This window comes from Phoxinus phoxinus (assembly GCF_949152265.1).
Source record: "Phoxinus phoxinus genome assembly, chromosome: 23".
NCBI classification, from domain to species: domain Eukaryota; kingdom Metazoa; phylum Chordata; class Actinopteri; order Cypriniformes; family Leuciscidae; genus Phoxinus; species Phoxinus phoxinus.
Window position 1 is genome coordinate 5,737,397 of NC_136898.1, and position 20,068 is coordinate 5,757,464.

The 20,068-nt window shown below is 38.2% G+C and overlaps 2 protein-coding genes across 6 annotated transcripts; one reads left to right on the forward strand and one right to left on the reverse strand.

Moving 5' to 3' along the window:
* Positions 1-176: 176 nt before the first annotated feature.
* On the reverse strand, positions 177-10,123 carry rhobtb2b (Rho related BTB domain containing 2b). Of its 4 annotated transcripts, none has more exons than XM_079599477.1 (10): positions 10,008-10,123; positions 7,526-7,727; positions 7,337-7,440; positions 7,057-7,242; positions 5,011-5,957; positions 2,976-3,094; positions 2,621-2,771; positions 2,249-2,337; positions 1,143-1,248; positions 177-1,059 (listed from the first exon to the last, which is right to left on the reverse strand). In XM_079599477.1, exons 2-10 carry the CDS (start codon positions 7,703-7,705, stop codon positions 842-844), a joined length of 2,100 nt encoding a protein of 699 aa, XP_079455603.1. In that variant the 5' UTR covers positions 7,706-7,727; positions 10,008-10,123; the 3' UTR covers positions 177-841. The 4 variants fall into 4 exon arrangements, with proteins under 4 accessions (XP_079455603.1, XP_079455605.1, XP_079455602.1 ...); XM_079599479.1 differs by having other exon boundaries at positions 10,030-10,080; XM_079599476.1 differs by lacking the exon at positions 10,008-10,123 and adding an exon at positions 9,567-9,901.
* Positions 8,128-16,429, forward strand: stc1l (stanniocalcin 1, like; the record flags this gene model as incomplete). Of its 2 annotated transcripts, XM_079599485.1 has the most annotated exons (5): positions 8,128-8,243; positions 13,170-13,289; positions 13,805-13,947; positions 14,370-14,581; positions 15,428-16,322. In XM_079599485.1, the coding sequence occupies 5 exons, from the start codon at positions 8,135-8,137 to the stop codon at positions 15,708-15,710; spliced, it is 867 nt and encodes a 288-aa protein (XP_079455611.1). In that variant the 3' UTR covers positions 15,711-16,322. The 2 variants fall into 2 exon arrangements, with proteins under 2 accessions (XP_079455611.1, XP_079455610.1); XM_079599484.1 differs by lacking the exon at positions 8,128-8,243 and having other exon boundaries at positions 13,040-13,289; positions 15,428-16,429.
* Positions 16,430-20,068: the final 3,639 nt, after the last annotated feature.

Below are 20,068 nucleotides of genomic sequence, written 5' to 3' on the forward strand. Positions count from 1 at the left end.
AAGCTGAAATAAAAAAAATATCGGTTAAACTTATTCCATATATGTATGTATTATATATATGTATGTATTATATATATATATAAAACGGTAACATGTTACAATAAAGTCCCATCAGTTAATGCATTAACTAACATTGTTATTAATCTTTGTTAACATTAGTTTGAAAAAATAATAATAATACAGCTGTTCATTGTTAGTTCACTCTGGTCCATTAAATAATAAAGATACGATTTGATTATTAATAATGTATTAGTAAATGTTGAAATTAATTAATGCTTCAGAAGTAGTTTTCATTGTTGTTCATGTTAATTATTGTAGTTGTGTAAGTAAATAATGTTAACAAATGGTACCTTATTGTAAAGTGTTACCAAAATGTAATAAAAAAATGACTTTTAAATGAAAACTGATAATCTAAATATAAGAAGCTAATTCAAAATGTACTATGAAAAATACTATATAAACAAGATTATAACACAGGGCCAAACAATGGTCAACCACCCAGTGTTCAATCCAATTGATTTTCATATGATGAACAATTTTGGCACAATGCTGCGTCACCATTTGTTGTCCAATGTAAAATCTGAGTTGTAAAGCAAAATCAATTTGGGAACCACTGATCTAGAATCTAGATCACTAAAATACACCAAGGGTTTCTTCACTGTTTTAAGATGAGATGCGTACCTGTTTTACGTACCAGCAAGAACGACTATAGTCACATTTGGTAAACATTTCACATTTAGACCTGTTTGGCGGCCATGCCCTACATGATGCCTGTACAGGACTGATGAGATGTTGATCTGAACCCAGCAGTGATTTCAACCCTGTGGAAAAAGCAGTCTCTTCAGATGATAGCAGAGGAGGATGAGGACGGAGAGGAAGATGACGAGGGGTTCGAAGGGGAGGGCGGAAGATTCCACAGCAGCCATTTACGCTTGCTCTGCCGCTTCTGCAACAGGTAGTCCTCCTTTTCCCGCGCCTTCCGTGCTCTCTGGTAGTGGTCGTCCTCCTTCAGGTACCAGACCGGAGGCCAGCGGTGCTTCTCGAAGTATTCTTGGTTCTCTGAAAATGCATCCAAAACAAAAACATGTTAAAAACTGAATTCTGGACAGGTAAAAAAAAAAGACAAAGTTTTCATGTACTACCTGCTGATTTGGCCCTCATGTCCCTGGGGAATGTGCGGCACACGTTGTTGTAGTTGGTGCAGATGTGGTGAAGGCACCAATCGGTGAGCTGGTAGGCACAGTGGAACTGAAATCACATGACAACATGTAAATTGAGTGTTCTTTAAAGGAATAATTCACCCAAAAATCATAATTTAGTCGCCATTATGTTTTTTTTTTCAAACACATATGACTGTGGGTTAGTACGTTTTTTGTTTAATTTCTCTTCCTGGTTTTCGTGTGTCCCGTTGCCAAAAAACTAGTGCCATGAAGCACTAATGGGATTTGAAAGATAATGGGAACAGCCATCGTATGGCTTCAGAAGACGTGAAATATAACCTTATGGATGTCTTAACGACTTTTCATGGTGTTTCTTTTGGTCCTGTGAACAATATGCTAAACATCTCCATTTGTGTTCCAAGGATGAGTTTGTAAAGACATTAGGGTGAGTTTTTTCACTGTCAGTCTATACCGGTTTACCAATGAAACTCAAGCTCTGTTAAATGCATTTTAGTTTCAGAGTCAAATACAGGAACACATTTTACTGCCTGAGACACAAAAGAAGAAATGTTTAGCGTTCCTAAGAGTCTTTAGTAAATCAGGTGACTCCGCTTCACCACTCAGGCATGACAGAATGAACCATGTGAACATTCACAGGAATGCAGCAAAAATGTGTCTGACTTCACATCAAATCCTAGAGCAAGACACGGGTTACTGTACTGTTTGCAGGAAACCCATTATTTCCTTAGTCAAGCAGATTCTTTAGTTTACTTGTAACATAATCGCAGGCAAGTACGACAGTCTCAGCTCTTGCTGCACAACAGCTTGGTTAATCAATAAAGGAAATGCTAACTTGAAAACTTCGCTTAAATAACATACGCACTAAATCTTAAAGGTAGGGAAGGCAATTTTCGGAAAGGCTAACATTAGCTTTGAAAGCATAAATACATAAAGATACATAAAATAAAATGCATAATACATTTAGACCGCCTAACTTGGTGATTGCTATCAGGATGTGAAGAGACTTTCAAGCAGCATAACAAAAAACAATTCTAGACCAAATCACCAACTCTGCCTTTAAACTTTACCTGAGCCATCTCCAGATATACCAGCACATCTCCGTCAATGTCCGTGCCCATGGCGGCGGACTCCTTCAGAACAGTCACAGTGTGGAGCTCTGCAGCAAAACACAATTAATACACAATTACATCATTTATTCACCCTGTATGACTTTTTTCCTCAGTGAAACACAAAAGGAGAAGTTTAGCACAATGTTCATGCTGCTCTTTCAATGCATGAAAAGAGTGAATGAATGCCATTATTAGTTCATTTAAAAGGGATGACAACATATAAAAGTGATATTTACACTACCGTTCGAAACTTTGGGGACAGACTCTGTAAACTCTATAATCCTTGTTAGTTCTTATGTACATTATTGGCATGATAATCAGTCGTCAGACCTGTGAGGGCGACCAGGTGAGGCAAGCAGAGGCGATTGGCCAAGATAATGAGCTCCATGGTGTCCAGGTCAGGTCTGGAGCAGAAGCGTCCCGTGTAGAGATACTCCAGCACAGCCTGCATGCTACTACGGGTCGTATTTGGGAACAACACCTATGAAACCACAACATACTGTATCACGTCTTTGAAGATAACATTAACTTCTACACAAATATCAGTGTAACACTGTTTGAAATCAGTGTTTTGAAAGGACGGGGAAAAGTGAACAAAAAGTAGAATTTCCCAATTGATTTATCTCTTTTGTTGTTTATAAATGTTGTGCATGAATGGGTCACTTCTGTAAAATGCAGCATTTACCTCTTTAGTACAGCTCTCGACAAAAGGCCCACCAAACATGGCTGCCATCCAATCGCAGCTAGAGATGAGCAGGGGTTTGTGGGCCTGGACGGTACCATCATCCAGTTTAAACACCACATCTGGGATACAAAGACATTTTCTTTGAATTTTTCTTTGATAAACTGTAATCGCGATATGGCTTAGTGCAATTATCAAATCGGAAAGGCTGTGATTTAATTAAATAAATATATGCGCTGCATGTTTCAGATTGAAGCGTGGCACTGTGTTCTTTTACACATGCGCAGCTCATGATCCACCAATTGCTTCGCAAAATGATTCACTGTTTCGAAGCACTCGAAACGCCACACATTGGTGACACCCGGCAGGTCAGAACGGCTTAAAAACAACGAAAACTCCACCCAACATGCATAAAAACATCTGTTACAAACCACAAGTGTAATATATTAAATGCAATTATGGTAATAAATAATCTAATACCATTACATTATGTGTTATTTTATTCAATTGTAGAGCTTGTTTGGTTTGTTTTATTGAGAGCTTGGTTAATCAGACCAATAAGAGACTATTAACAACAACCAAAGCCTTTAAGATGGTGCACTCGTATTACTATGAATGGGAGAAAGTGCAATGCGCAATATTGCAGAATAAGTCCCGGCTTCTAAATAAAAGAGCCAATCGCCAATTGTTAAAAGTCATTGTGTCACTTGCTATAGAAATTGTCAGTGTTGTGAGATGCACGCTTATGACAGCACATGATTTCATTGGTGATTTCAAATATGAAATGTAATTGTAAGCTTGATGAACAGCTTTAGAGAATTTGATGTTTCCCCTTTCAAAGAGATAGCAGCTGCATTTGTATGACTAAAATAGCTGCCAAGTTAACTTGCCTTAAAGCTGCAGTCCGTCGTTTTTCCTCTTTGTCGCCATCTCTGTTAGAAATCTGCAATTGCAGTTATTCGCGGAATTATTAACTGTGCGTGGGTAGTAAATCGGCATGAAACAGCGCGGATGAACACAATGTATTGAGGAGAACCTGTCGCGTCGCTGTGGATACTGTACTGTCATCAGCAATGTTAGAGTATGCCTTTTGAAAGTGTCAACATTAGAATTTTCATCGGTAAATGTCATCTGAACAAGTAAGTAACATTCACTTTTGTTCTGACCAAATTCGGGGGGTGGGGGGAAGCATTGCAGTAGGCTAACGTTATATCATGCTGATTAAATCTAACGATTGCTTATATCACGTCAAAACGTGAAAAATATATTTTTTCTGTAGCCACTCTGAAGTCCGAAGTCTTTGGGTTTTACAACTGGTGAATCTCCAGTTGTCACTGGTGATTGTCGCTTTAAACTTTCGGGATCCGCCATACCAAGTGGATAAATCTCCTCCATCATCCACACACGCTAGCCGGGGACTCCTTCTCTATGTGTACAGAAGTGACGTAATGACGCAAAGACATGCTCGAAATTCCCGCGGAAATCCACCAGTACCACTGGAATTAAAATCATTATTACAAGATTACCGTTTTGAATCGAGGTAAGGCAAGCAGATCGTTTTGAACACTGGCTGGTTACGTTTTTTTTTCAAAAATGTCTTTTTTTATATTTTTAAACCCAAAAAAGTGCCGGACTGCAGCTTTAAAGGGATTTTGCTACAACTCTTCCTTTTTATAATAAAAATGTTTCATTAAAATGACAACAAACTTATATAACTGATCCAAGATCAGGTAAAAACGACATAGACACTAGTTCATTGGTTCACAGAGACCTAGTGGTGAACCATTGAAATTATGAAACAGTATTGACGTAACAAATCCTCATTTACTAAAGTCATGTGACTTTGGCAGCCTGAAAACGCTGGTTCGAAACAAATGATTTGCAAAGGTTTTGAAGCTTCACAAAGCAGTGTTTCGGAAGCGCCCATTACTATTTTACAGAGAAATTTTACAATAGTTAATACAAAATTATTAAACGAATTCAATTATATCACCAAATTGTGCCCTGCTTTACTACATGAGATAAAAACAGCTTTAACCTGAGAAAGTTCCTTTAGCCAAGCATTCCTTCACCCGATTGGTCCGTCGCACATGGAAAGCCTTTGTGATCTCCTGGTTCATGAAGGCCTCGTCGTTGAGGATGTTGGCGACCATCATGCGCAGGTCAAACACTTCCAGCAGCTCGGCGATGTGGGCGATGTGCATCAGGTCCTTCTCGTGCTCGTCCAACTGTCCAGTGTATAGGTAACGCATGACCACGCGAAACGGCCCGGGCAACACCGACGGGTCCATGCGCACCACCGTCAATGGTCGGGAGAGGAACGTGACGGGGTCCTGGATCGTTTCTCTCCTGATGCCGACGAAAGCCCGACCCAAAGACGACAGAAGTCGCCCCCCGCGCCCACCCTCCAGGATCCCATCAGAGTCTGCACCGCTCAGGGTCCCGTCACTGATGCAGGCCCTGAGGTTGACCCTGCTTTCTTCATCGCTGCTCTCACACATGTCAAAGCTGGCGGCCCGTGTAGGGAGCTCGCGACCGGGAGGTTGCTTGCCGTCAGCCTCTGCCTTCACGTCCTGGAGAAAAAGGTCGTAGAATTTCGAAGAGGCCGTGGCGAGGTAGACTTTATGAGCGAAGACTCGCTGGTGCTCTTGGAGGACCAGAACCACATCAGCACACAGCGGCTCCCCCAGCAGCCGGGCCGGGTGCTCCTCAGTGGTGGACGGAGGTGGCGGGACGACTATAGCGGGCGGAGGAGGCTTTGGAGGCAGGAAAGGCGCCTGCAAAAGAGGCCGTTGGACGTCCCTCAAGTGAGACTTCCAGAACTGCAGGTGGCGCCGTGAGATCAGAGCAGCGCGAATGGCATTGTCAAACACGTCCTTCACTCCAAACTGAGCCACAACGCTGGTCTCGAAGTACGGCACACCCAGTTCTTTGGCCACCTCGCGACCTTTCTCAGGAGGAAGAATCTCATTTGCTTTGATGGGTCTGAAAAGTTGATTGATGGAGAAATGTCAACATAAAGGATGTACTGCAATATCTTTAATGAATGCTACATATTTGTTACATTCTTGCATTAATTAAAAAAGCCCCCAATACATGATGCTCGATTTAGCTAATTCTAATTTCTTGCTATTCCTACTCAGAAGCAGGTGACATTAATATAAAAACATTTATACTTATTAATATTTTTATACTCATAATTTAGAGATGTGATATTTATAATATAAAGACATGTATAATTATTAGATTTTTTATATTTATAATATAGATAACATTATATGTTTCATAAGTTAGAAAAACATGTGGTATTTGAAATATAGATATTTATAATCATTTTTTTTTTTTTTGTATGCAGTAAATTACTTTTTTTAAATACAGATTTAGTTTTTTTAAAGAAATTTATATTAATACTTTTATTCAGCAGAGATGCATTAAATTGATCAAAAGTGACAGTAAAGCCATTTGTAATTTTACAAAATATTTTGCTGTTGTTTTGAACTTTCTATTCATCCAATAATCCTAAAAACAATTATTATGGTTTCCACAAAAATATTAAGCAACACAACTGTTTTCAACACTGATAATAATAATAATAATAATAATAATAATAAATGTTTCTTGAGCAGCAAATCAGCATATTAGAATGATTTCTGTAATGATGCTGAAAATTCAGCTTTGAATCACAGGAATAAATTACATTTTACAATATATCCAAATAGAAAACAGTCATTTTAAATTGTAATAATACTTCAAAATATTACAATATTTACTGTATTCTTGATCAAATAAGTGCAGCTTTGGTGAGCTTTTGGCTTAAAAAATAATTTAAAAAATCTTACCGACCCCATGCTTTTAAATATAGATTTTAACAATAAATACATATACATTTTTAGACACAATTTCATTGAAAAAGAAATATTCATCTGCACTTATTAATTTAAAAAAAATCCAGGAAGAGAAAGACTATCAATTTTGAGAAAGACTATCAATTTTATATTAGCATAATGATCACAAAAACTCAAAAATTCTGGTTTCAATGGGTCTTTAAATAACAGGTTGAAAATTTTGATCAACAAGAATTCACCTGGCAAGAGGCCTCCGTGCCCGATTAACAGCCTCCAGGTCAGCGTAACGCAGGTCTAACTGGCAGCCCACCAGGATGACTGGGGCGCGAGGGCAGAAGTGCTTGATCTCTGGGTACCACATGGTCTTCACGTGGAAGAGAGAATTGGGGTTGGCGATGGAGAAGCACAGGACCACCACATCTGACCTGGTGCACAAACACAAGATAAAACATTTAAGATGTCCCCAAAAGAATATTTCAGATGTTGTTTCATTTCCAACAAAACGGTCCACAAACACACCTGCCGTAAGCAAAGCGCCGGTCTTTGTGGTGGTCTCCGAAAGTGTCCCATAATCGAAGAGACACGCTTACATCATCCACTACGTCTCTGGAGCGCTCCAGAACCTTCAAAAACAGGCACAAGAATTGGATTTATGGGTTACAATACTTATCTTATGCTTGTCATGAGTGGAAAGATAAAAGTCCAGACCTCTTGACAGACTCTATACTGGTCAATGGCCCAGACGGTGGGCACATGCGTGGCGAGTAGCTGGTACTGGGTAAGAGTGGCGTTACATGCCCGGGCACAGATCATCCGCGTTTTGCCCACAGCGTTGTCCCCCACCACCACACATTTAATGGTCTCGACATTAGGCCTCTCATAGTCCATGTCAGTATCTGTAAACTGGGACCTAAAAGCAATGGATAAAGATACAATTAACACTCATAAAACTTGAAAAAAAAAATGTAATCAAGTAAATTAAATTCCTTACATAAAATCAAGCATGATACTGCAAATGATGTCTATAAATATAAACTCTTTTTTTCCCTCATGTTCAACGTGATAGCAAGATTATTAATCAAAAGATTAAGTATTGCATGTGATTATGTAGACATAACATCAAAAACACAAAAAGAGTAAGACAATAACTTAAATGGCAATAAAAGCTTTGTGACGTAACAATAATAATAGGTTATAATGCAGTAATATTTATATAACCAAATAGGCTAAATTCAATCTGTTTATCATAAAGCGATCAAGTCTCTTCAGAAAATGTGGACTAAACCGCAATCTCTTTATGAAGCGTCAAAGTGTCAGATGCGTAGCTATCAATGGAGGAACAGAAAGCTCTCAGATTTCATTAAAAAGATCTTAATTTGTGTTCCGAAGATGGACAAATGTCTTACAGGTTTGGAACGACATGAGGGTGAGTAATTAATGACAGAATTTTTAATAACCCTTTGATGGGTGGGCTAGCCAGCGTGTATGAGATGAGTGGTAGAGATGGTCAAGGCAGAGAAAGAGAAATTAAAATGCTGGAAAAGTCAAGAAATTAAGCCAGGACTGTTAAACAGACTATGTGGTTTGTACACTGTTTTCAGAACTGGTGTGCCAAGAAAGATCTGGCTATTAATTTTCAAACAATAACCTAAATTGACGTAGACCAGGCTCTCCGTCAGTTGCCACCGTGAAAAACGGGTTTCAGCTGTTATGTCGGCCTATGTGCGGGGCTTAACCGTCCACCGATCAACTGAACCTGGTGTCTGTTGAAAGATCCAGAGTTTATCACTAGCAACAATGCTTTCATTGGCGTAGTGACAAATCTTCACCAAGAAGCACATGACAAAACATCCATACTAAGTTAACGGAGGAAGATTTTCAGAAAATCGAGCAGTCTTTGTAGAATGTGATGTTTCCCCATTCAAAGAGATAGAGCTGCACGTGACTAAAATAGCTCCCCGAGAGGCGTTTTAAAGATGGCCGGCGAGTGAAAAGAATTGCCTTAAAGGGATTTTGACATTGGGCGTAGAGCTAAAGAGGGCAACCGCCAACTAAAGCCCAAAACATTTCATCCACAAAAACGGTACAAAGAAAGCATTTTATGTTTGAGCAGTCTAACGTTAAATCCACTGTCCTCTCGCCTAGCTCATTGGCGAAATATCACCCAATCTACATTTAATCTCCATTCAAAGCGACAAACATTTAAATGGCACATTAAAATCGTAATTTTCACAACAGGGGGTCTTTAAGAAAAATAGTCCAGTAGCCTACATTGGAGCAGCAAAAATCAATTACTACTAATAGTTAATTAGCCTAATTAATAAAATTGTACTTTTCTGTAGCGAACAATTTTGGGGGAAAATGACTCTTAGGCTATCATTTTTTTTTCTAGACATATCTCGAAAGTTATGAAAGAGATTAAAACAAAGGCTGGTAGCCTATGTAGCGGCGAAATATCCATTTTAGCGATCATTTTAAAATAACAATTTTATGCACCATAAGTCGTCGCTATTGACCAATCAGAATCAAGCATTCCAGAGCAGTCAAAAACAGGTGCGACGCTCTCTAAATCGGCTGCACTATTCGCCTACGATGCCGAGCGAGCAATGATGTATAAGTAGGCAGTTCAGTAGGTTGAAACACAGCCTTCACACTGAAGTTATGTAATCCTCATGTCCGTATAATGCTCAAGACAGCAATTAATGTAGCCTACACAATCGCTTGCATTTATGAACACACGAGACCTTACCGAAGTGAACTGAAGGGATGCATCGGGTTGGCAGTCGTTTGTGGTCTTAGAGAGGAAGGTGATAAAATGCCCGTTGTATGCGGCGTGCACCTGAAACGAACCGGGCATACACTTCATTTTCCCGGCGGAGAAGCAGAAGATACAGAATTAGGCTATGTCACCGTAGTTTACCGCATCCAGACCTAAGCTAACTCATGTTACCACCAAACGCCCTAACTCTTAAGACCATTTTATTCAAATCCACCGACTGAATGAGCAGAAAAGCGCGACGGCTGTATAGGCTTCTGATTCGTGACATTCCCGGTGGTTCCTTGGTTTCTCTTCCGCATGTAGGCAGCGCCATCTGACGCACCACACTAAGGTGTTGAGAATGGGGTGGCTGAAATGAAAGAGTCGTAAAGACAACAACAAATAATTATAGGTCACACAGCCTATAGTTACCTCAAGCTTCATAACTACCAACCTGCTGCCATCTTCTGATAATTATCTTAAAATATCTGCGTTTTCCACCATCCTCACCTCAATGTGCGCTGCTTCTATTTGTATATCCGACACTCATTGCAAACTAGCCAATACTTTCGTTGATAATGAGACTGATCATTAATAAACCTTCTGTGTATGGCAAGCCGTTTTGACGTTTATTCATTCATACTGATTTTTTACTAGTTGAAATTCCAATTTCACATAATTATCATTAGAAATACAATTCTTACTAGTAAAAATCATATTTTTTTATTATCTTTAATTTCGTGGTAGCAAATGTCTATTCTTGAAATCAACAATTGAATTGCTACTATTAAAAATGTTTATTTTTTATATCAATTCGATTGTCATTAGTGACCATGTTAATTTCTGATATCATGAATGATTGTTACTAGTAAGAAAGACATTTTTGATATCTGAAATTACTCTCCTAAATATTGATATCAGAAATACATATTCAGATATCAGAAATAACATGTTGAAATATTCAGATATCAAGAAATAACATTTCAACATGCGTTTGTTGCTTTGTGTTGATCATTAAAGCGAGCCATCAATGAAGTCCAGAAGTCTAAGTAAAATTATTTACATTAATACATGTTTATTATAATATCAGCATTTGGATTAATACTTTTTACAGTTCTTATTTGTTAAGCCCGTTATTCCTTTTTTTATGAGGACAGTATGTGATCCAAGTGATGATGATCCATCTTATCCAACAAAGCGTCTTGTTCTTTTATGGAAGAAAGAATGTACACATGCTCATTTTCACTAATTTTCTTAATAGTAACAATAGTAAAAGTTTTTTTTTTGTTTACACTTTATTTTAAGGTGTCTGTTTTACAGTGTATTTGTACAAGTACTGAGTAAGAATTGTTATGTTTTAGGGTTAGTTGCACGTAATTATGCACAATTTATAGTACTAATTACATATAACGTGTGTGGACACTGTAAAATAAAGTGTTACTCAGTTTTTACTCTTCAAAATCAACAACTTTCGGATTATTTCCAGGTTTCAATTGGAGAAAAAATATCCCAGATTTCCAATATCATCTCAGACTTCTGGAGCCAACTTTCTTAGATGAAGATTCTTCCTCATTTTATGGGGAAAAAAAAGGTTGAGTGGTGCAGGTTGAATTTACTGAAGGTGTGATACACACATTTACATGTTCTGCTTAACACCAACTTGATGTACCTGCTAAAGGCGTTTATGGCACAATCATCACATTCAGCTTCTTTTTTTGTTTTGTTTTTTGAAAAATCAACATTTATGACTTCATTGTCATGTAGCCTGAGATTCAACGGATTATTGGAAAATTAAAGGCCATGTGTGCGTGTGTGTTTTTTCCTCAATCATGTTATTCAGTAAAGATGTGGGTGTGAGTTTTCCAGCCCTACTTCAGTAACAAACTGCAAGCATTTGTGTGAACAAAGGTAATAAAACCAAAATAGCTGCGTCTCCAGCCCCCCTCTAAGAAACCAGTGAGTGCTTTGATCATTATCAGTAATTAACCCTTTAGGGGAGGAAATTTCTTTAGGCTAATGAAGTTCATCATGGAAAACACATCACTTCCTATAGCCTTTGCGAGATCCACTGATTAGACACTTACAAACGCTTCTCCTTCAGATCCTGTGGGAACGGATGTTCAGTCAACCACATGACCAGCTCTGACAAGCTACATGTGTCTGTTTTGATGAAGCTTGTATCAAAAAACTCCCTGAACCCTCTTTGAGAACAACAGCAAAGAGCATCAAATAAGAGAGATGTGCATACAGTAAATCAAAGTGAAATTAAATTCAAACCAAACACTGAAGTGTTTTCTACAAAGAAGCCATTGAGCATGACTTGCTTGAGAGGGATATCATCGGGAATATCATAATATTGTTACAGAACAGGGTAAATCATCATGATCCTCCAGATGAGAATGTGAAGCGAACATCATTTAGGATCATATGAAATCTGAGGTTTTTTCTATGATAGTTTGTGTTTAATGAATTAGATATGCTAAGGTGACATTTGAAGAAATGGAATAAATAAATAAACAATTAAGTCGGCATGAAATGTAAGTGCCCTATTGTGACATATCGGAGTAAAGCGGCTTTTCGAACAAGAGAAAATGTAGGGCAGAACTTGATTTTGTCCATATAGGTAATTGATTGGACGCCATTCCTATTGGTCGATCTCATGTGAGTGACAGGCTGTGAGTGACACACCAGTAAACATATCATCAGAGAAAAGTAGAGGGCTGCCTACTATATAGTAGGCGAAAAACAGTATGTGACAAAAGAAGTGTGTCCAAATTCACACACTGTTAATGATTTTCTTGTATTTTTACAGTACATTACTGGCAGCACGGTTGCCAGCAAGTTACTGTATTTCGATTTACAGTAACTGTACTGTACTACTGCAGTATTCATAAAAGAGTACACAAAAAGTACCCGGATGGCCTACTTCCAGTATTTTCTGAAGTGTGTATACGATGGACACTTTACTATCCCATGAGGCCAGAGCGAATTTGTGAAGCAACTGACGCTGGTAGATCACGTGATGGCGAATGTAGTATGTCCAGATTGCATTCATACTACACACTCATGCTATAGAGAATGTTTTTTTAGCTGTCGTGAAGTAATTACTTATTCAAAAAAAGTACCTGCAATTTCGGTCACAGCCCATATGTTGCAAGACAGAGGGCAAGTTATTTTGATCAAAGATTATGATGGCACATTAAATACAAATAATAATAATGTGCACAGATAAATCATTCATAATAAATACTGCAAAATACATAAAACAAGAATTGTCTATGATGATTTAATGTTTACGCCACCATTTGCTTATAAGTAGAAATATAATTCTCTCAAGTATCTGAAAGAATTTAACTGTCTAACTGGAGATAAAATCATCAGGTGGGTCTGCATTAACATCAGCCCATGAATATTTACAAAGAGATGGAAAGTTTGAGCTTTCGGATCCTGCGTTCTGATTGGTGATGGTGGGGATTTATGAGCCGTCAAGCTCAGCTGAAGATCTGTATAAAGCTGAGGCTGTCATCAACCTGAAACACAAACCCACAGAATCAGCAAACGTCTCTTGTTTTCATCCCTTGTTTTTGGTTCTAGGTGCAGACATGCTTCTGAAAAGCGGATTTCTTTTGCTCCTCGTTTTGGTTTCATCTGCGTTTGAAACCGATCAGGAACCTGCACAGCCAAGACGGGCACGATTCTCATCCAACAGCCCTAGTAAGTATTATTTTCTTTATTGAATGGTCACTTTGTTTTTGTTTTAAGAGTTGCCAATGCATGATGTTCAAATCCTTAGTGGTTATAAGGTTGAAGGTTGTAGGTTCAATTCCAGAAGAACTTCCTAGCACGTTCTTTTTTCAGGTTTGTTTTTGGTTAGCCAGGAAAGTTTTCTTATTGGATTGTAGAACATTATCCTGACTAAGGTTCCCCTAACGTTATGTTATTTTTAGGTTATAAAAAAAAAAAAACTTGCAACATTCTTTTATGGTTGCAAAAATAAAACCTAAAAAGAACGTTATTATTTGGTTCTCAAAATAAAAATAAAATTAAAAAAAACCAAACGAGAATCCAATAGCCTAACAACGTTATAAGAGGAACGTTCTGTGTTTGCTGGCTTTCACCTTTGAGTAAAATATATTACACCCTCAGGACTGTCTCTGTAGCAAAAAGCTCTACTTTTACACTGCTCTGAATAAAATTGTTTCTCAAGAAAAGTATTTTCCTTCCTCCAGGTGAGGTTGCCCGGTGCCTGAACGGAGCTCTGCAGGTCGGCTGCTCCACCTTCGCGTGTCTGGAAAACTCGACCTGCGACACTGACGGCATGCACGAGATCTGTAACGTCTTCCTTCACACTGCTGCTGTGTTCAACACAGAGGTACAAAACATCATTAATCAGAACCATTTATTTACTCCTCCTAGTAAAGGCCCGTTCACACCAAGAATGATAACTATATTAGCGTTCAGACCAGCAGACGAACTAGTTCTGTTTATTCTATGCGCGTGCTTGTCTGCCTCTTTAAATGCTCGAGCTCGTTATCAGGGTGGATTCTGATTGGCTGTCAATGTTTGTATCGTTCATTAGATGGATAACATTCTGAAAGTGATTTCAATTATATCGTTTCTCTGTGCCGTTATCGTTACAGCTGTGGTGTGAACTGCTATTCTTTAATACTGAGAACGATTAAAGTTTTTAAACTATATCTTTATCTTTATAGTTGTCCTAGTATGTGAACGGGCCTTAATATTGCATTTCCCCGTTTGCCTAAAGTAATTTTCGATTTTTTTCCACCCCCCCAGGGTAAGACATTTGTGAAAGAGAGCATCAAGTGCATGGTCAATGGTATCACCTCTAAAGTCTTCCAGAGCATCAAACGCTGTTCCACCTTCCAGAAGATGATTGCTGAAGTGCAGGAGGAATGTTATAAGAAGCTTGACATCTGCGAAGTGGCCCGATCCAACCCCGAGGCCATTGGTGACGTGGTCCAAGTGCCCAGCCACTTCCCGAACAGGTAATAGCGTGTGAGGTGTGTGTGAACTTGCTTTGGAGTGAGTGATGATCGGACTTAAAGTGATAAAACACAGATTCAAAACATAAGAGTACGTCATCATTTACTCACATTTTTATGTTGTTCCAAACCTGTATTAGTTTCTTCTGTTGAATATTTTGAAGAATGTTGGTAATCAGTTGATGGCACCCATTGACTTCCATAGTGGGGGGGTTTTCTACTATGGAAGTCAATGGCTGTCAACTGTCTGGTTACCAACACTCTTCTTTTGTGTTCAACAGAAGAAACTCATAAGGGTGAGTAGGCTAAATGATAATGATGTAGGCTAATTTGCTTTTTTTTTTAAAGTGAACTAACCCTTTAAAGGGATAGGCCTACACGTAAAAAATGAAAATTCAGATTTTTTCAGTTATTTTGTACATTTTTGCTTTACATACAATATTGCATAATCAACAACACACACAACAAAACAAACAGTGAAAAAATAAAAATATTAAAATAAAAATAATGAAATGATGATTATGAGCCAAATAAGGTTTTTCCAAATAATGTTAAAATAAGGTTCCAATATAATAATTTACAACACAATACAATATACAGTACATTTTAAAGTTAATTAAAATTAAATAAAAAATGCCATTTTGCACTATATAAGTCTTCTGAAGCCATATAAAAAATGCCATATGAGAAACAGACCAAAATGTTTTGTTGTTGTTGGACCTTTTGGAGCTTGATCAACATCAGGATCAAAAGAGCTATACTTTTTTTACATTTTAGAGGAAATATTATTTTATAAAACAAGCTCACTCGACTGTACACACTAATCCTTCTTTTTTTTTTTTGTCGCAGGTACTACAGCACGCTTCTGCAGAGCTTAATGGAGTGTGAGGAAGACACCGTGGAGGTGGTGCGAGCCGGGCTGGTGTCCAGACTGGGACCTGACATGGCCACGCTTTTCCAGCTGCTTCAGAACAAGCCCTGCACATCCGAACCTGCTGCCGCCGGGCCTTCTGGGATGGAGGGCCACTCCGGCTTCCGCTGGCCTCCCATGTTCAAGATCCAGCCCAACCTGCGCAACAGGGACACCACTCACCTCTTCGCCAGGAAACGCTCAGTCGAAGGAAGCTCTTAGAGTCGCACGTGGCTCTCCATTTGATGTGTGTAAGCGGAAGACGGTTATTAGTGATTAGTGCATTAAAAATGTAGTTTTATAATGGGACACAGCGGAAATCTTTGCTTAGTTCACAATAACCAACAACTACTTGATTTTTTAACTGCATTACATTGAATATACAAGCCAATGTCATGTTTTAGACTCTTAATACTGAATTCATTTTTGGTTAATGGCCTTATGCAAGAGAAGCTAAATTACGATGCACAGGATATTATCATAAAAAAAGGAAACCTGTCACCTTGAACAACTTGTAGTGGCAGGGCAGAAATATTTATTAGTGTACTCTGAAAATAATTTATATTTATTTTTCCTACCAAATGTAATTTATATAGTTTATTATTGTTGTTATCTGAGTCTGAAAAAAAAGTCTTTATTCTTTAAGTGAGAGAGAAAACGACATATTTCTGGATATGTTTCAGATATGTTTCCTATGCTGGCCATGGGAAATATTATACGTGATTTATTAAGAAGGGCATTCTTTGTTCATGTTGGTGATATTGTGTAGTTGAATGTGCTTGGATAGAAATAAAAATTTTAAACTGCCTGATATACTAAATGGTTTCATCTTTCATTGCTTACGGTCTGACATTTGTCCATTGATGTGGCCATACCAATCATATTCTAAATTTCAATAGAATCTAATAAAGACATCAAACTGCAATGTTTTCTGTATTCACAAGAGGGCGCTGCTTTCAAACACATTACCTTCTTACAATTTTTACCAGACAAAAACAATTTAATTTGCTGAATAAGAAGTTGATACCTCACGATCACACATCACCTAACAATGAGCTGAGAGCTAAGTGTATTTACACATTCGTTTGTATATTTTTGCATGTTACGTTAGGAAATCTTCTCATATGAAAACTGCACAACTTAGCTAGTGCAACGAAATGTGCTAGAGAGGTTTTGACCCAACACAAATGCTATGTTATACAAATATTAAGATGTATTCTTCCCTGCATTGCACTATATTATAATGCTGCTCAATTATCAAGTTGTAGTTAAATGTTATTTAATAGTAGGCTACTGTGTTTAGGATAGGCATACCCATAATGCTAGCTAAATTAGCCTAGAATTGCTTTTTTACGTGGTTTAAGAAAGATTAATTTCTCCACAGAGGACAAAAGTGTCCGTAGAAACATCAAATCCAACTGGACATAAATGGAAAACATTAGTTGTGTTCAACTAAGCCCATTTGCACCACATAAGAAACAAAATCATGTTTTGGTAAATCATAATTAAGACATACAAAGTCAGAATTATGACATACAAAGTCATAAAGTCGAATGTCAATGTCATAATTATGAGTTTATCTCATAATTGACAAGACTAGTCTTCTAAATTATGACAAAAAGTCAAATGTATTGTCATAAGGACCTTTCATGTCATCATTTTGACTTTTTATCTCATAGTTATGACTAATATCTTAATGTAGACTATCCGCCGGTTTCACAGATGAGGCAAAAAACTAGTCCCCGACTAAAAATGCATGTTTGAGCTGTTTTAACTTTTACAATGTATCTTAAAATGTCAGTGCCATTGTTTTGTCTCAAGATGCACACCAGTAATGTTTCTTTCTAAAGCATAAACTATATGAAGGCCTAATCCATGGCTTAATCTAAGCCCTGTCTGTGAAACCAGGCCTATATGTCATAATTATGACTTTTTAATGATTTACCAAAGCATACTTTTTTTTTTCTTATGTGGTGGAAATTGGCTTTGATAGTGAGGAGTGGATAAAAACACAACACAAGATCCATTTATCTTGCCCTTCAACCTTTGTGTTCAAATGAATTACATCATCGACAAGAGATGATTGTAACCTAACCACACACTTTTCTAAAACAAAAATCCAGTTTCCGAACTTCCCAGAATCATTGCCTAAGACAGAAGTGGTGTGGCACTGTTGCCGAACTGAGACCGAGCAAATAAACATCTAATCAAGCGATCTAGAAAGCAAAGTTTGCTCTTGGGTGTTTTGCGGGCAAAGGGAACACAGGGGGAACAACTGGTATAAACAGACAGACGATACTGTTATTATCCTATAAAGTTACATCACAAAGCCTTTTAAATTTAGTCCTTCCTGCATAAATGATGATTGGGGGAACGAGCAAACAGACGGATAAAGTTACACGTGTGAGAGTGTTTATGAGACATTGAAAAAGAATGAAGCTGTAAAATATGAACACCCTCTCATTCATGAGGTCATCTCATTACGCCTCGGACATGAACACTCAATAAAATGTGATTTATTATTCCATGCACATTGTATCATAGTCTAAATAGTTCAGTATAGCTCTTATTTTCTTATATTGATTTGTATTACTGCTGTCTGCTAATAGATATGCATTTTTATCTGTACTTAGCATTTATAAACTGCCTGTGCTTGCTAGGTCTACCTTCATTTATCCTTTCTTCCCTTGCCGTGGATGAACAATCGCTCTCTTTAAATCTGCATTTCCTGCCTCAAAATGTGTCAGCACATCAGCCCTATCGTAAACACACACACACACACACACACACACACACACACACACACACACACACACACACACAGATGTCATGACACTTTGGCACCGAAACTAAGAGAGCTTAGAGAAATAAACAGAATGAATGGCAGTGTCATCACCGGCACCTGAAGCCAGCGACGTATCAGACAGCTCTCAAAACACTGAGTGTGTGCAGGGAATGTAGAAAGATGCATTATCTAAAAAAAAAAATGCACACTGAGAGTTCAAGCATTATTATTTATGGTAATTCTGACCTAATGATGACCAACTTCCGTTTTAATGCAGACTTTCAAACATAATTCAAATGTTGTTGTAGAATAAAATGTGAAACTCTCTTTAAGTAATGCTAACTTGTACTTAAAAATCTAAAACCGCTATTGTAAAAAACAATAAGATATTCCTGAGGGAACCCATGTGTTTAAAAAAAAAGAAGAGTATTCTCTTCGGTTTTAGGACTGCAAACTGAACTGATCTATATCACACAAGCACAACACACATGGAAGTGGCATTAGATATGGCCTTTGGCCTACAGCTTGGTAACGTAACACCTTTATTGAGCCCAAATAATTACATTTGTTTGCTCAAATGTTTGTCGAGGCCGTTGGTTGTAATGACAGCGCTGCCACTAGAAGAGCACTCGAGTCGTTTATCCAAGACTTCCCTGGACCATCTGTCAGAGGTGATAATGGCTGATGGTTAACTGCACCTCATGGCCCATTAGCTGCTCATAAAGGCAGGTGTGTAGTTCAGAGATAGCTTTTACAGGGGTGCAGTGGCACAAACAGACTGGCAGATGTGACTCGTTGTAACGGCTCCTCTTTCAGCCATTAATGCAATTATGACCCTTTCCTGCCCAAAGCAACACGATTACTGAGAGTGAAAAGACAAAAGATGCTGAAAGAGTTCTGATGGATCAAACCAGTTAAACACATGCCTATCATCTATCTATCTATCTATCTATCTATCTATCTATCTATCTGTCTGTCTTTCCGTCTCTCCATATCTGTCTGTCTGTCTGTTTATCTATCTATCTATCTGTCTGTGTCTTTCCGTCTCTCCATATCTGTCTGTCTGTCTGTTTATCTATCTATCTATCTATCTATCTATCTATCTATCTATCTATCTATCTGTCTGCCTGTCTGTCTGTCTATCTATTCATGTCTGTCTGTCTATATCTATCTATCTATCTATCTATTCATGTCTGTCTGTCTGTCTGTCTGTCTATCTGTCTGTCTATCCATCTCTCCATATCTATCAGTCTGTCTATCTATCTATCTATCGGTTTGTCTGTCTGTCTGTCTATCTGTTTGTCTGTCTGTCTGTATATCTGTCTATCTATCTATCTGTTTATCTATCTATCTATCTGTCTGTCTATCTATCTATCTATCTATCTATCCAATCATCTGTGTATTTTGAGGTGATAGAAACATCTGAATGATTGAATATTGAGCTTGGAGTGTCGATAGATTGTCATTGGATTCAGTCTGAAAAACTGCTTAGCATTCATAAAAGATCTAAAGACTCGCCAAAGTGCTTCAGCTGTCTTGTTTCCCCGCTGTGAGTGTTTCCTCCTGATATACAGCCTGATGCTGCTGTGTTTGCTCTTGGTGTTGGCGTGGTTAATCAATGAGGTGCCGGCGGAGAGGGAAAGCGCTTTCTTCCCACCGTTAATCATTTACTGAGCTCTCGCTCATGCTTTCAGCACGAGTGGATGGTTTGCATTGAAGTCAGCAGCTTCTTACGCACATCTGCCCCCAGACAACCTCTGGACCGGCTTGCGAGTAGACATGTTGGTTCGCACGT

Coding starts and splice junctions, on each gene's coding strand:
- rhobtb2b (XM_079599476.1), bottom strand. CDS start 9,589: ATGCATCCCTTCAGTTCACTTCG. Junction 7,441..7,525: donor AGTATAGAGTCTGTCAAGAG/GTCTGGACTTTT, acceptor CTGTTTTTGAAG/GTTCTGGAGCGCTCCAGAGA. Junction 3,095..5,010: donor GGCTAAAGGAACTTTCTCAG/GTTAAAGCTGTT, acceptor TTTGTATCCCAG/ATGTGGTGTTTAAACTGGAT.